Source organism: Lutjanus erythropterus, chromosome 6, assembly GCF_056507025.1.
Source record: "Lutjanus erythropterus isolate fLutEry1 chromosome 6, fLutEry1.hap2, whole genome shotgun sequence".
NCBI classification, from domain to species: domain Eukaryota; kingdom Metazoa; phylum Chordata; class Actinopteri; order Lutjaniformes; family Lutjanidae; genus Lutjanus; species Lutjanus erythropterus.
Window position 1 is genome coordinate 33025112 of NC_139322.1, and position 13768 is coordinate 33038879.

A 13768-nucleotide genomic window follows, 5' to 3' on the forward strand; every position below is an offset into this window, starting at 1 on the left:
CTTTTGGAAGCCTTATTTCTAAGAGTGTAAATGACAGGGCTGGTTGTTGGAGAGGTCTCCCTCTCTGCTTGCCTGTATATTGCATCTGTCATCTTCCCTTCCCAGCCTTCTCTAAGTTGACATCCAGCACATAAGGATGTATGCCAACAGGAAATGGAGCGAGAGCAGTGTTTGGTCTGTGGGCAGGCGGGCTGACTCAATTTCGTGCTCCGCTCCGCAGGTAGACGGCAGGTCTGTCGGCCCGCGGTCCCTGTGCAGTAATGAATAGTCTTTATTTTAAAAAGCGAGAGGCAGAGCGAGCTGGCGGAGTGGAGGGCCCTGTCTGTAATCCAGCACTATGGATGGTTCTTGGCTCCCAGAGGAACAGGCCTGCGTCAGCGCAATGGTGCCATAAAAATGCTGAGGCATTGGCTTGCCAGGCGCGAGCCAGCCGAGGAATGATGGCGATGATAATGTGGGTTATTTCTGGGCTGTTTGCACAGCTTTACTGGGCTTTATTCAGCACCATAACAACTGACTGACTTAAGCTATTATCTCACCTAATTATCACAGGCTATTCCCACCACTAATATGCTATACATGTTTATGGAGCAGAAACGGAGAGAGGGTGGAAGAACATATGCTGCCTTCAGGTGCTGTTGAAGGAATCGAAAATTAAAAGTTGAGGGCAATATAGTAACCCTAACTCTTACATTGCAGAATAGGACTGCGACTAACAATTATTTTAATTATCCATTAGTCTGCAGATTATTTTCACGACAAACTGATTAATTATGTAGTCTATGAAATGTCAAAAAAATTGGGGAAAATGTTAAACACAATTTCCCAGAGCACAAAGTGACTTCTTTAATTTATGGGTGAACGACTAATCATAAAGAAATCATGATCGCAGGTCATATAGGTATTTGCAATCTCATTTTTAAATGACGATGATTCGCTCACTCCTGAGGGACAGACAAAACACATCACAAAATCACAACCTTATACACTGCATCACTAGTTTATTTTTTTATGTTCAGCAGCATTTAAGTTAATCACTTTTATTCAGTGTTCTAAAGAAAGAGAGGAATAAAAGAGACTTGAGGAATTTTTAGTTTCAAGAGTCTTTTAAGTCTAGCACTTTGATATAGGTTATGTTATCTGTTTAAAACCCCGTCTAGACAGCAAGACTCAAGTCTCTCCTTTTGTACTTCAGTGTCTCAGATTGAAATAAAGGATACTGTTAAAAATAAAGAGTCATGTGAGAATAAGAATCGTGATCTCAGTTCGAAGGGAGTGATTGCATTTCAGCAAGAGTCATGCAGCCCTTCTTTAAAAGGCTTCTTTTGTCCAACTAACAGTCCAAAATCCAAAGACTCATTTACTATCAGAAAAGACAAAGAAAAGCAGTAAATCCTGAAGAAGCTGAAGCCAGCAAATGTTTGACATTTTTGCTTGAAAAATGACTGAATCAATTACTCGTTTATCAAAATAGGTGGCAACTAATCATCGAAACTCTGTTGCATAAGACCATAATAAGTGATACATTTTATTATATATTAGTTTTTCTTTCTGTGCTGATAATTTGAATCATGCATCTAGATTTATGACTCTAGTTTTCTTTTTTCATTGAAGCATTAATTATAAACCAAATTTCCATGTATTCATTCTGCAACATTCAGCTGCATATGCCTTTCATATACATCTACACTGATTATTAGTAATCAAAAGAATCCGATATCCAAAATTTGGAATGAATATACATATGCAGTAAAAATGAAAACCTTAGTTGTCAAAATTCAAACACAAAATCCAACACAAAACTTTTTGCACATTTCATTAGGCCATTACTTGTGACATCTTATCAATCAGATAGTGTTGTGTAGGGCCAATGCGGATAATGACATAAGGAAGTAACAAAAAATGTTGATGTTGATAAATCAGCTGATATTGCAATGATCCCTCAAATGTGATCATCAAACACTTGTGACAAAGATATGTAATGGAGGCAGGGCTTTTATAGTTCAGCTAAGGATCAAATATACGTAAAATGCTACATGTAAAACTAAAAATCTAAGAAAAAAAGGTTTTCATATAGGAGCATAATGCACAGCCGATACAGAGTTATATAGCTGTGATAGACCAGTATCGCCTACTATCATCAGCTGATTGATATGTCTGGCTCTTGTGTCATGGGTGACACACTGAGTCAGACCAAAGAATGATGACTATTGGACAACAACAACAAAAAAAAAAAACACATATTGCAATAATCATAAAAATGATGACTATCAGAGCCTATAATCTGTTGGCCTCTACTCTATATGTATGATTTCCGGAACAGCCATCAAAAAGTTATTTTTGTTACTGCCTCTGTTCTGATATTTCCATCCAAATGCACTATAATGTGTAAGCTTCCAGCCTGGAAAGTAGGAGCTTAAGAGCGGCAGGTGAGGGCAGCGAGAGTTGAAGAGGTGAGAGAGGTGCCACAATAGGGAAAATAACTGTGCATGTGTGCTTAACTGTGTGTGTGGCTTGCTACAGCCTCTCATAGGCCCAGACATAATTTCATTTCCTTCCCTCCGGGCTGTAAAAATAGCAGTTATCTATATGGCTCAGGTGCAACCTGATAGCAATATGAGTGACATTTGTTATTATTCTGAGATTCTTTCCTCCTGCTGCGTTTGAGTAGCAGGCGACCTTGTAAGGTGGGTTGGGAGAAGTGTGCTTGGTTAATAGACCCCCCAGCTGGATATCAGTATCCTCGGAAAAAGGGTCATTCATACGGCTTCAACCAAACAGATGAGAGCAGAGGCGCCACAATCATTTGAGAAAAGGAAATAACAAATTCCCCCTTTCTTCTCCCACAGGTGTTTGAAATGATATACACAGTTGAGTAAGAAATATAGGTCAAGGCAGCAGCATGAGAGTGGACAGAGGAAAGAGGGAGGGGGAAAGCAATAAACGCAGTGCATGAAGGAGATGGAGGTAAATAAGATGAGGAGGAGCAGAGAAAGTGAGGGGGGGCAGAGTTAATAGTGTACCGGCCAGGCGGGCGTCGACGGGGGAGTTGTTATCACCCAGGCATGTTCACAAGCCTTCAAAACACAAACCAGCCTACTTCTTTCTGCTTAATCCTGGGGTAATACTCTGCCCAGACCCCCTCAGCTGCAATTCAGCTTTTTTTTTTTTTTTTTTCTGGTGACGATATCAACAAAACGCCGTAAAAGCTGGAGGGTCTCTGGCTTTTCTTTTTTTTTTTTGTCCTCAATGACTCAATCCTTCATGCTTTCAAGGCCACTTTTTATTCCAACCTGCCCCTATTTCTCACTCTGACTTCCAAAACCACAAACACTGCCAACAAACACAACAAGAGAAGCTGTCACAGTGCAAGAATCAACATCAGTAGTTCCAAACTTCAGGTGCAGGGGATTTCAAGGCAACCTTGACTAAACTCTAGCAGGTCGGCAGCAAAAGAGAAAAGTTTGGTTTGATAGTTGGAGGAGTGACACGGCAGGAAATATAAAAATAAGGGGAAGGCTGGCATTAATATACAACGTTTTTTTTTTATTATCTAGTGGGACTGTAAAAAAATATTACTTCACTTGAGTCACAGTATTATGTTTTGTGATACTGTTGTGCTGCTGTGGCAGTGGTTCATTTTGTGTTGTGTTAAAACCCTCGACTGCTACATAGTAGTGTTGTTATCAATTTTCTCTGGTCTAATTGCATAGACTGTAACTAATACAGTCGGGCCCAGTCGGGCAAGTGAGTCAGAAATCTACTTCTTGTACTTATTTACTTTTCATGTTTAATCTAGCGTTGCAATGTCTATAAAATGTCGGAAAATAATGAAAAATGCCCAACCTGGATTTTCAAAGTCCAAGTAAGGCTGTGTGTCGAGTTTTAATACTTTCATGGCACCACTTTACCCCCGGTCAGGTAAGTGAGTTGACAGATTTGCTTTTCTGACATGGCATTTTACTTACCCCTGGCTAATTGCCAGTCCATATTGCTAAACCCTGGTAATATGGTATTTTTCTTATATACTATCACAGTTTTCCTGAAATTCTATCACTTTTCTTACAGTATTGCAATATTCTGACACGTAACCTCTGTCTCGTGATGTGAATCAGATCACCAGATTCTTATCAATGTGCAGTGCTAATATCCAGTCATATAGATCATCCATAATACATCAAGCAGTGACCTACAACATTGTGGCTAATGGCCACTCAAAGCTGCTCATGTGACACAAACAAAATAGATGTATGTAAATTCAAGACACCAATATGTCTTAAACTATGCTCATCTCCTGTTTCATTCTTGAAGTACAGCCTCACAAGATTTAGAAATAAAGATTTCCCAGGTACCAAAACGGCAGCCTAAATTCATCACGCCATGTTGCCAAACTCATGTCAGGATTGTGATGCGAGGCATACAAATATCATCCTAACTCCACTGATGTGGGTGCCAGTGCTGGCTCAAGGCTTGCCCAAGTATCGCTCAGTGTGGCTAAAACATCCATATCTGGCAGCTATTTATGGACCAGAGTCAGGTCACATTTGGAGTCGACTTTGAGTCGCAATCAGCCTAAATCAGGTGGTTACCTGGGTGGTCTTGCCGCAGTGTTTTTACAATTTTTAGTTTACCCTTCAGGGTATTTTATGGGATAGTGTCAGTATTAGATTTTATTAGACCTGGCATGAGAAGGCCTTAAAATATCTTACTTTGATCTTGGACACACTCTGTTAGACTGTATATTTTCCTCGGCTGGAGAGGTTCTTGCATTGGTGGACATGAAAGGTGTTTGAATGAGATGAAAGATCCCAAGTTCTAATGTTAGCACACTGGCTCTCACTTTTTACTGTCATGAGCATGTGTCATAACGCCTAGGCTGCCAGACGTCTTCCCTTACAGTCTGAACTTTTAATGGTTGTAAAGTTGTCTGCCTTCAGAAAGGGAAATAGACTGTTTTTCACTGAATCTCAAAATTAGTAATGACAGCCTCGGAGATGACTCAATTGGAGATGACTGACATTACCAGTAATGGCGACAATTCTGCCTCTCCCTTCTGGCTTTGAAGCTCCCCTCCTTACTCTGTCTGTTCGCGACGCATGTTGTCTGGAGGATCAGGCAGTGTGGAGAGCCAGGTGCGAGGGGCAGGAGCTGATAAAGAAGCGAGGCTGCTATCAGGACAAAGGGCCTGATAAAGGACAACACTCACCACTGCTGCTTCCTGATTTATAGCTGCCGCAACCAGAGAGGAGCCACGACCACAACAACCCCTATTTCACAGACACTAATATTTTATGATTATTTATTTTTGTTACAGAAAACTCTAGCTATTATAAACCCTATTCTTCTTCTACTATCTTCCTCAGCCAAACTTCAAAAAAGAAATAACCTCTGATCACTGAAAATAGATTATTATTTCATCTGAGTCATACATTATTAGACTACATGGCCAAAAGTATACGAGTACCCCAACATTTCACTTACATGTGATTTTGTAACCTCATTCCAAAACCAGGGGCATTAATATGCAGCCATAACAACCCAGCACTCTTCTGGGATGCTTTCCACAAGATTTTGGAACCTGGTTGCAGGGATTTGCTCCCAACCAGCAAACAAGAGCATTAGTGAGGTCTGCCACTGATGCCGAGGCCTGGCTCACACTCGGCGTTCCAATTAATCCCAAAAGTGTTGGATGGCTCAACGCAGTTCTTCCACACCAAACTCAGAAAATCTTTTTTTTTTTTTTCATAGCCTTGGCTTACTGCACAGAGGCATTGTTGGAAGAGAAACTGTTGCCACAAAGTTGGAAACACATTATTGTTGTCTAAAATATCATTGGATGCTGTAGCATTAATAGTTCCCTCAACTGACCATCCTACGTGCCACCCCCTTTTTTTCCTCTGCTGCTTCAATAGCAGTTGAACAAGCTTGGTGCCTGGCAGAGGACTTTCTCCTCTCCTGTTTCTGTACTTAGATATGCTATGTGCTAGGCTCATCTATATTGAAAAGAAAAACAAAGTCTGAAGACGATTAAAACATGTCAGTAGGGAACCTGTTAAAGCAACATATGCTGTATCTAGTCACATGTTAAGTTAGCTAATATTAGCTAACTATGTCTGATAAAACCATCAAAACTAAATAGTTTGGCAAAATGCAACCCAACTAGCTGTCTACATCAGTCAGTAGCTAGCTAGTAATGGTGTTTTCCATTTGAACCAGAAAGTCAGAATTTCTAAGCTCCCAGTTGGAAATTCCAACTGGAGCGCCCCTTGAATTCGGATTTCCAACCTTCAGCGTCAGAGGAGCCACCTCAAAGTCCAATATGGCTGCTCACTACATCGACAGTAGTTGTATACACAATACTGTCAGTGGGAATCCTCCTACATTGTTTGTATACACAAAACACCGCAGAATGTGTTGTTATCAAGCACAAAAAAAGTTTGTTTGTGATGTCATTCCCAGCTCCAACTTCCAACCTCTGAGGTAAATGGAACACATCATACCATCCGATAGCTAATGTTAGCAAAATGCTAGCTTATTAGCTAGCTAATCTACATCAGTTGTTAGCTGTTTAGTAAGCTAGTGCTTGCTAACATTAGCTAACTTAAGATATCACTAAATGTGTCACTTTAACAAGTCCCCAAGCAACAACTTTTAACCGTCTTAAAAAAATGTTTCTTTTCAACATAGATGAGTTTAACACATAGCAAATCTAAGTACAGGAAGGAGAAAGCTGACTGAGGTTTTACAGTTACCAAGCTTGCTCGACTGTTATCAGAGCACAGAGCAAAAAGGGGCAGGACTTACGGAAGGTTAATTTTAATTAAAGGACCTAGCTCAAACCATGAATAACAGCCTCAAACCAAAAAGTACACATCGGCTCAGGAAGAACCTTGCTCCTGCATTCCTCCACACATGCAATTTTTTATGCATGACTTAAAGGAAATTTGTCATTCTACAAATAAATAAAATATTGCTCCTACAGGCAGTATATCGTATGTGAAGTGCTATGCATTGCCATATCTAGTTCACAGTCAAGGCTGTTCATCCAAGAAGGCAGTGGATGCCAGCATTAGATAGAGGTATGAAGAAAATGAAAGACCCTAAAAGAGTAATAAACAGATTAATAATGTGGAAGGTTCCAGCGGCCAGCCTCGCCTCTCTCAATTAGTGCTAAATCAGCAGCGGTTATTAGCCTGCCCCTAATTGAATGTGATAGCGAGCTGTGCTAATGCAATCCTCCAGGTGTAATTGGTGTCAGAGGGAGAGCTTCATCTACTGCTAGCCCTGTCTGTCTGTGAGGCCTGGCGTCTGGCTTCTCATTCGTTTCCTGCTCCCTCTTCCCATGTGACATCAGTCAGAATGGTGAGCATGTCTGATCCTGCCTCGCTCCTTCGTTTCTTCTGGGAGAAACTTTGCCTCCAGAAGCAGGCAGTTCCTCAAGAGAGTGAATCCTCCAACTAATAAGGAGTCTCAAAAGCTCTCTAAGCCTCTCAGATATCTCAATGCTGTCTTTTGGAGAGAAAATACAGATATCATCTGCCTGATTCAGCCTTGAAGTGCAGTGGAACACAGCATATTTATAAGCAGTTATGAACAACCTTACAAAGTGATTAATAAAGTGTGACTTTTCTCACTCAGTTCTTCAGTTTTATAGTACCTGCTGCTCAGAAGCAGGATCCCAAAAAGATGTGAAACGAAGTGCTGGCAGCGATGGTGATGAGCAGTATCTGGCTTTCACTAGATATAGCAATTTGAATCCAGGCCAAAGAGTGCAATTCTTGTCTCATCAAACCAGGGAATCTTTCCTTCATGCTTTTACAGCCATTTAAGTGCTGTTTGGCAAACTGCAGCCAGGCTGTCGTGTGGCTTTTTCTCTGGAGTCGCTTTAGTTTCGACCACTCTGCCACAAAGTCCCAGTGACGGAGTGCTGTGGAGATGGTTGTCCTTCTGGCAGCCTCTTCTATTTTTGCAAGGAATTTCTGAAGCTCTTTGTTCATTTTATTTAGTTTCAGGTCTAGAAAGAGTGGTTTAGGGTGGTTCCAAATTTTTTCAGTGATGGAGCCCACTGTGTTCCTGGGAACTTTCAGGTTTTTTTTATCCTCCTCCTCAGATCTGTGCCTCAGTAGAATTCTATCTGTGGAGAGTTTTTTTGAATTTCATGGCTTGGTTTTTAGCTCTCACATGCATGTGAACCGTGACACTTTTTAATAGACGGGTGTGAGCCTTTTGAAAGTATTTCAAATCAATTGTATCTGCCTCAGGTGGACTCCAATAAAGTTTTACACCCGTTCTACACTCAATATGGAAACTTTGCATCTCTGCACTGCTAGTATCTGTGTTGCTGCATTGCATCATTAAGCACCACACCAGCTGTCAGACACACCGCTTGTCAAGAGTGAGATAATGAAAAGACATCAACTAATCCATACTGCTTAATTAAGTTATGGCTGTTGTTCACATTATGAATCCTAAAAAAATAAATGTATATTTGTTGAATGCATATGAAACTAGCTTGTTAGCACTGACTAGATGCCACAATAACATTATTTTGACAAACCTTGCTTTAATATTGACTACAAAAGTGCATGAAAATTAATGGTGTGCATATAATGAAAGTACTGTTTTGTGAATATCTACAGTAAAAATATTACTTGCGCATGTGGAGTCATAAGAGTGCCATAAAAAGAATAAATCTGTAAAAGAATTTTCTTTTTTTTTCACATTATTTTCACTGTTTTGTTTTTTTTTCTTGTTTTTTTTATGTAGGTATTCTGTATATATTTTAAAAAATATGTTTACTTTTTGCCTATAAATTGCTTTATTTGCTTTGCCTCATATTTCTTCATATTATTAATTGCTTCATACTTAATTTATTTATTTTATATAATGCAATTTATCTTTAGCCCTTTATTTATAATTTACTTATTTAGTCTTTTATATATTATATTATATATATTTTTCTTTTTATATATTTCTCTTCTTTCCTTTATATTTTCTCATGCTTTTCAGTTTTGTTATGTTTTATAGCACTCCTATGTCTCTATATATGCAGAGATAAAGATGTGTAGTCAGGCAAGAACTGATTCCTTATCACTTTATATGCATGTGAGAGATATTTCATGGATCATCAAACTGTAAGTAAGATCACTTTGAAAGGTGATGAAATACGTTTACAGATTAATGACATACAATAAACTTGATCTATTTTAACTCCAACATGCACCAGAATGAGAAAAGAGTAAAAGGGACTTCATATCATCCAAACACACTCTGAGCCTTTGCTCCCTTCCTTATCTCCATCTAGATGAGGCTTGTGCCAACTGCTCTTTCGGGGCAATCTGCGATGCCCAGAGCGGGCAGTGTGTGTGTGCGTCCGAGTGTGTGGAGTCCCACCAGCCCGTGTGCGGCAGCGATGGCACCACCTACAACAGCGAGTGTGAGCTGCACGTGCGGGCCTGCAAAGAACAGATGGACCTCCGAGTGGTCAGCCAGGGCGAGTGCAGTAAGTACTGCATGTATTTATGCAGCATGTGTCTGATGCTTCCAGTGTGTCATGATTATTGTTTCTGTATCCCAACAACAGATGAAGAATAGAAATGTTTCTTGGCATGTGCATGAATCCTGGGTGAAAAAAGAGTGGATGTATATGGATATAAAAAATACATGTAGAGCCCAACAGGAATATCATAGCTGCAGGCAGACAGTTCATTATCAAACAAACGTGGAATGGAATTGCATGATGCTCCGATGGGGAATTACTAAGGGAACATGTATATGTCAGTTTTAAGAGAGGGATGTATTACAAGAGGACGTGGGTTGCATAGCAATTTGGAAAGGACTAGAGAAATCTCATTTAAATATCTATTCCACCGATGCGTTTTTAAGCTCTGGTGTGAATTAAATCCATCAAAACAACTCCATGAATATTTCCTTTTTTTTGAGTTGACCCGTGATGCTCTGACTGGTCCCTCTGCTGTATGTGTAATTCAGAAACATGCGGCAGCACTGTTTGTGCCTGGGGTGCCCGGTGCGTCCAGAATAAGTGTGAGTGCCCGCAGTGCTCAGGCGAGGCCTTCTCTGCGGTGTGTGGAAGCGATGGCACCACCTACAACAACGAGTGTGAACTCCGCCTGTCCTCCTGCATGCAGAAGAGGAGAATTGATGTGGCGAAGCCCGGCAGCTGTGATGAAGGTAGGAAATGGACTTTGAAATGGTGTAATTATGCTAACCAATCGGCCATTGAAATGGTGTAATTATCTTTATCAACTGACCTGTGGTACAGCATTCAGTCATCTGTGGACTTTCATAATGGTTGCATATGCCACCAGCAGCATGCCAACAGGCTAACACAGCAAAAGATGAGTGAAAGTCACACTGCGTGTCCATCAACAAAACCTGTTACATGAACACAAATGACTTCTGGGTGATTAAGTTCAGGTCAGCTGTACATTTTAGAAACAATATCGTCATGCTTTGGCTGCCTTGCTTGTTTGTTTGTTTATCGGCCCATCTGTTACACTCCATTTCTTACGCTTACTGTGAATTGTCAAATAATTGCAAAGGTCTTTATTTACCTCCATCTGCAGATAGACCCAGACTTGTGTTACAGACAACCCATTATTTCTAATTTACCATATTTTATTTTATGTTATCATATCTTTGTAAGAAGCCGCCCTGTTTACTGATCTGCTTTTTTTTCTTATTGGCAGATGCTGTTAGTACGCAGGAGTCAATAGCCAATGTGGCTAAACCTAAACCATGATATTTTCCAAAACCTAACCAAGTAATTTGGTTGCTGAAACCTAACCAAGCAGTTTTAGTCTCTAAAGTTAACCAAGTAGTTCAGGTGCCTGAACTTAACCATTTAGTTTTGGCGTCAGAGGTTAACCAAGTATTTTAGGTGCCTAAATGTAACCCTGGTCCTACTTTGCTGTTCTTTCTAATTTGGTGTTGAGCCTCTGTCAGTTGAACTTTACACAAAGCTGTCCAGCAGCATATGTGGCATAAAACCTCTAATTTTCCTAGCAGGCGTATAATGTGAAATATGTGGAGGTAGTGTTACTTTTCATTGATATTAACCTAATGTTGGATGACAAAATAGCAAAGTATAAGTGAGTGAATTAGTGAATAAGAACAGCATTTTTGTCTGAAAGAGAATCCCAGCAGACTGGTGGGTATCACATCATCGTTCGTTATATTAGAATCCGCGGTATTACTTGTTTGTGTTGTCACAGCAATCAAATACTGGCTTTTATTTGAGAATTCACGGTATACATCTATCAAGCTCTTCCATCCAATTACACTGTTAAGTGTGTGACCGATGGCACTTAATATGAGTGTCCCTGATTTCTACGCCTGTAGCTCCATCGTTCCTCTACATTCTGAATAAATGAGATCTAATTCAGCGTGCAAATCATATCTTGATCAGCGCTGACAGACCGAGGCAGGATATCACAGTCCCTCCCTCGGCCTGTCTTGGGGACAACTCTGGAGGGAGCAACATGCCAACCTCTGGTTGTCATGCAGGCGATGCCGTTCCCCCTCGGCTGCTGGGTCGTCACAGGGAACATAGTCATCCTCTGACAAGGTGTGAAGGGGAGCAGATTACACCTGCCAGCAGGAGGGATGGCTGGAGAGGAGAAAAGAGGGGGTAGATGGAGGACAGAGCAAATAGAGATGAGAGGAATCCTCTTCCATTTTGATTGCTAGCCAGGGGTGATTCTTTCTTTTCTTTTTTTTTTTTTTCGTTCTTTTTTTTCACTCTACCATTGTCTACCATACTGGCCCAGAGCCTGTGAGGCAAATCGTGCCTCCCAAGCTTCTTGTGGTCGATTTAACATCATTTCATTGACTGAGACGAGTGACCTTTTTTGTATGTGGAGCATGAAGAAATGTGAAACTCTGTCACCACACACACACACACACACACACACACACACACACACACACACACACACACATCCAGACACTCTGTTCTCTGTCTGTTGGGTGTGTGGCACACAAGGATTCCAATACGGTTCTTCCTGAAGGCCTTAGGTTCTACCCAGAACCATTCAGTTCTGAAGAATCCTTTTCTGAAAAAAGGGTTTTTTAAGGGTTCTTTGTAAAACTAAGGGTTCCATTAAGAACCCTTTTCACCCTAGTCGAAAGAGTTCTCAAGGATTTTAACAATCCTTGGTGGGTTCTTGATGAAACCCTTGGATTATAACCTGGGTGGGGCTTTGTTAGCACCCTTGCCACACTTTGAAGGTGTAAAGATTCTGGATAGAACCCCCAGAGAAGGTTTTGGATGGAACTATTACACCTCAGATGGGTTCTCTTTTGTAACCTGTCATAGAGGGCACTAGTTAAAGCCTTTCACAAATGGTTCCAGGTGGAACCCTTCATGTTTAGTCCATGGAGGAACTCTCTTAAAGGGTTCCAAGTGTTCTAGCAGGAAACAAAAAGAATTTTCCTGTAAGGACAAGCTGAAGAACCCTTTATGGTTCTAGTAAGCACCTTTATTTCTAAGAGTGTATCAGTCAAACCTGCTCCCCTCAACCTTCCCAAGGGGACTGCTTTGCTTATGGTGCCTCATGGCTTAGATTGTCTATTTTATTCTCTTCTCTCTCATACTGTGTCTGAACATCCTTTTTTTCATCAGTTGCTCATTTTGATTCAGAGAAAACCATCAGGCTTACACAATAGAATCTTCTTTTTTTTTATTTTCGCTCCCCGTCGCTCTCTCTGCCATCCCACCCACTCATGTCTCTCTCCATTTTGCACTCTTCTCCATCAAAATTGTGCCTCTTGACAAAAGGGGCACCGATGCTTTCACAGATAGGGGTGGAGATGGGATCGTCTGCAATCGATAAATGTCACCCCAGGGGTGACCAATAGTCCTGTCTTTTTCTTCAGGCTATGTCCCCCGGTCCTTTCAGCCCCCTCAAATCTGACCCAGACCCTCCACAGGAAGTCTGGTGTCATTGTAAAACGATCAAAACCAAGTTGGTGTTTTTCCCTTTGAAATATCTGTGTTTGGCTGTGGGATCTTTGGCTGCAGAAAGGACTTGTTGTTGATGTACTCACCTCCACCCACAATAGATGTATGGGTGTTAGGTTTTGGCAAAATTAGGAGAGTATATTGTGCAATACAGCACCCTGTCATAAATATATAAGGACAAAGACTGTATTTTCTTGCTTTATTGTAGACAGCAGCAGAGCTCTACATCACCGGTGTGCACCATCCCCCACTCCATACTTCACATCTTAAGATAAGCCTGGAGAGGAAGTGAACATGTGATTAATTCGCTTACATAGACCCGACTTAAAAACCGTCCTCATTAGTCTTGTTGGGGGGGAGGGGGCACAGAGCATAAAAATGGAAGTTGTTTTCTTCCGCCTTTTGTTTAACAGTAATGAAAAATGACAGTGTTCCCACTGTTGGCCATACAGGGAAATTTATCACCTGTTTAATTTCACACTCGGGTAGGCCTGGCCTCAGCTCCTTTTCTTGACACTGACAAAGTGGCAACTGAGAGCAGTGCATCACCTACAGGGGGCCAGGCCCTTTTTAATTGAATAGACAGTTAATAAACAAGATTATGAGCACAGAATCACACACGATCCACACCCTGCTCCTCATGTCTCACAGATTGGATCAAGAAAACGCCAAAAACACGAAAGGGCATGGGGGAAGAAAAGCAAAGTGGGTGGCTGAATGGGAAAAGAGCTCATGTGAGAGATCAGCGTATTTTTCCTTCATGGTCCATCCATCACAGGGGCTTGT

The 13768-nt window shown here is 41.0% G+C and overlaps 1 protein-coding gene across 11 annotated transcripts in view; it reads left to right on the plus strand.

The window, feature by feature from the left end:
* The window catches only part of agrn (agrin), a 348754-nt gene that overhangs the window by 248397 nt on the left and 86589 nt on the right, over positions 1-13768 (plus strand). For all 11 annotated transcript variants that reach the window (XM_084721694.1, XM_084721698.1, XM_084721695.1 and 8 more), the window contains 2 exons: positions 9305-9502; positions 9991-10191. In XM_084721694.1, coding sequence (XP_084577820.1) covers positions 9305-9502; positions 9991-10191 — 399 coding nt within the window. The remainder of the gene's footprint in view (positions 1-9304; positions 9503-9990; positions 10192-13768) is intronic.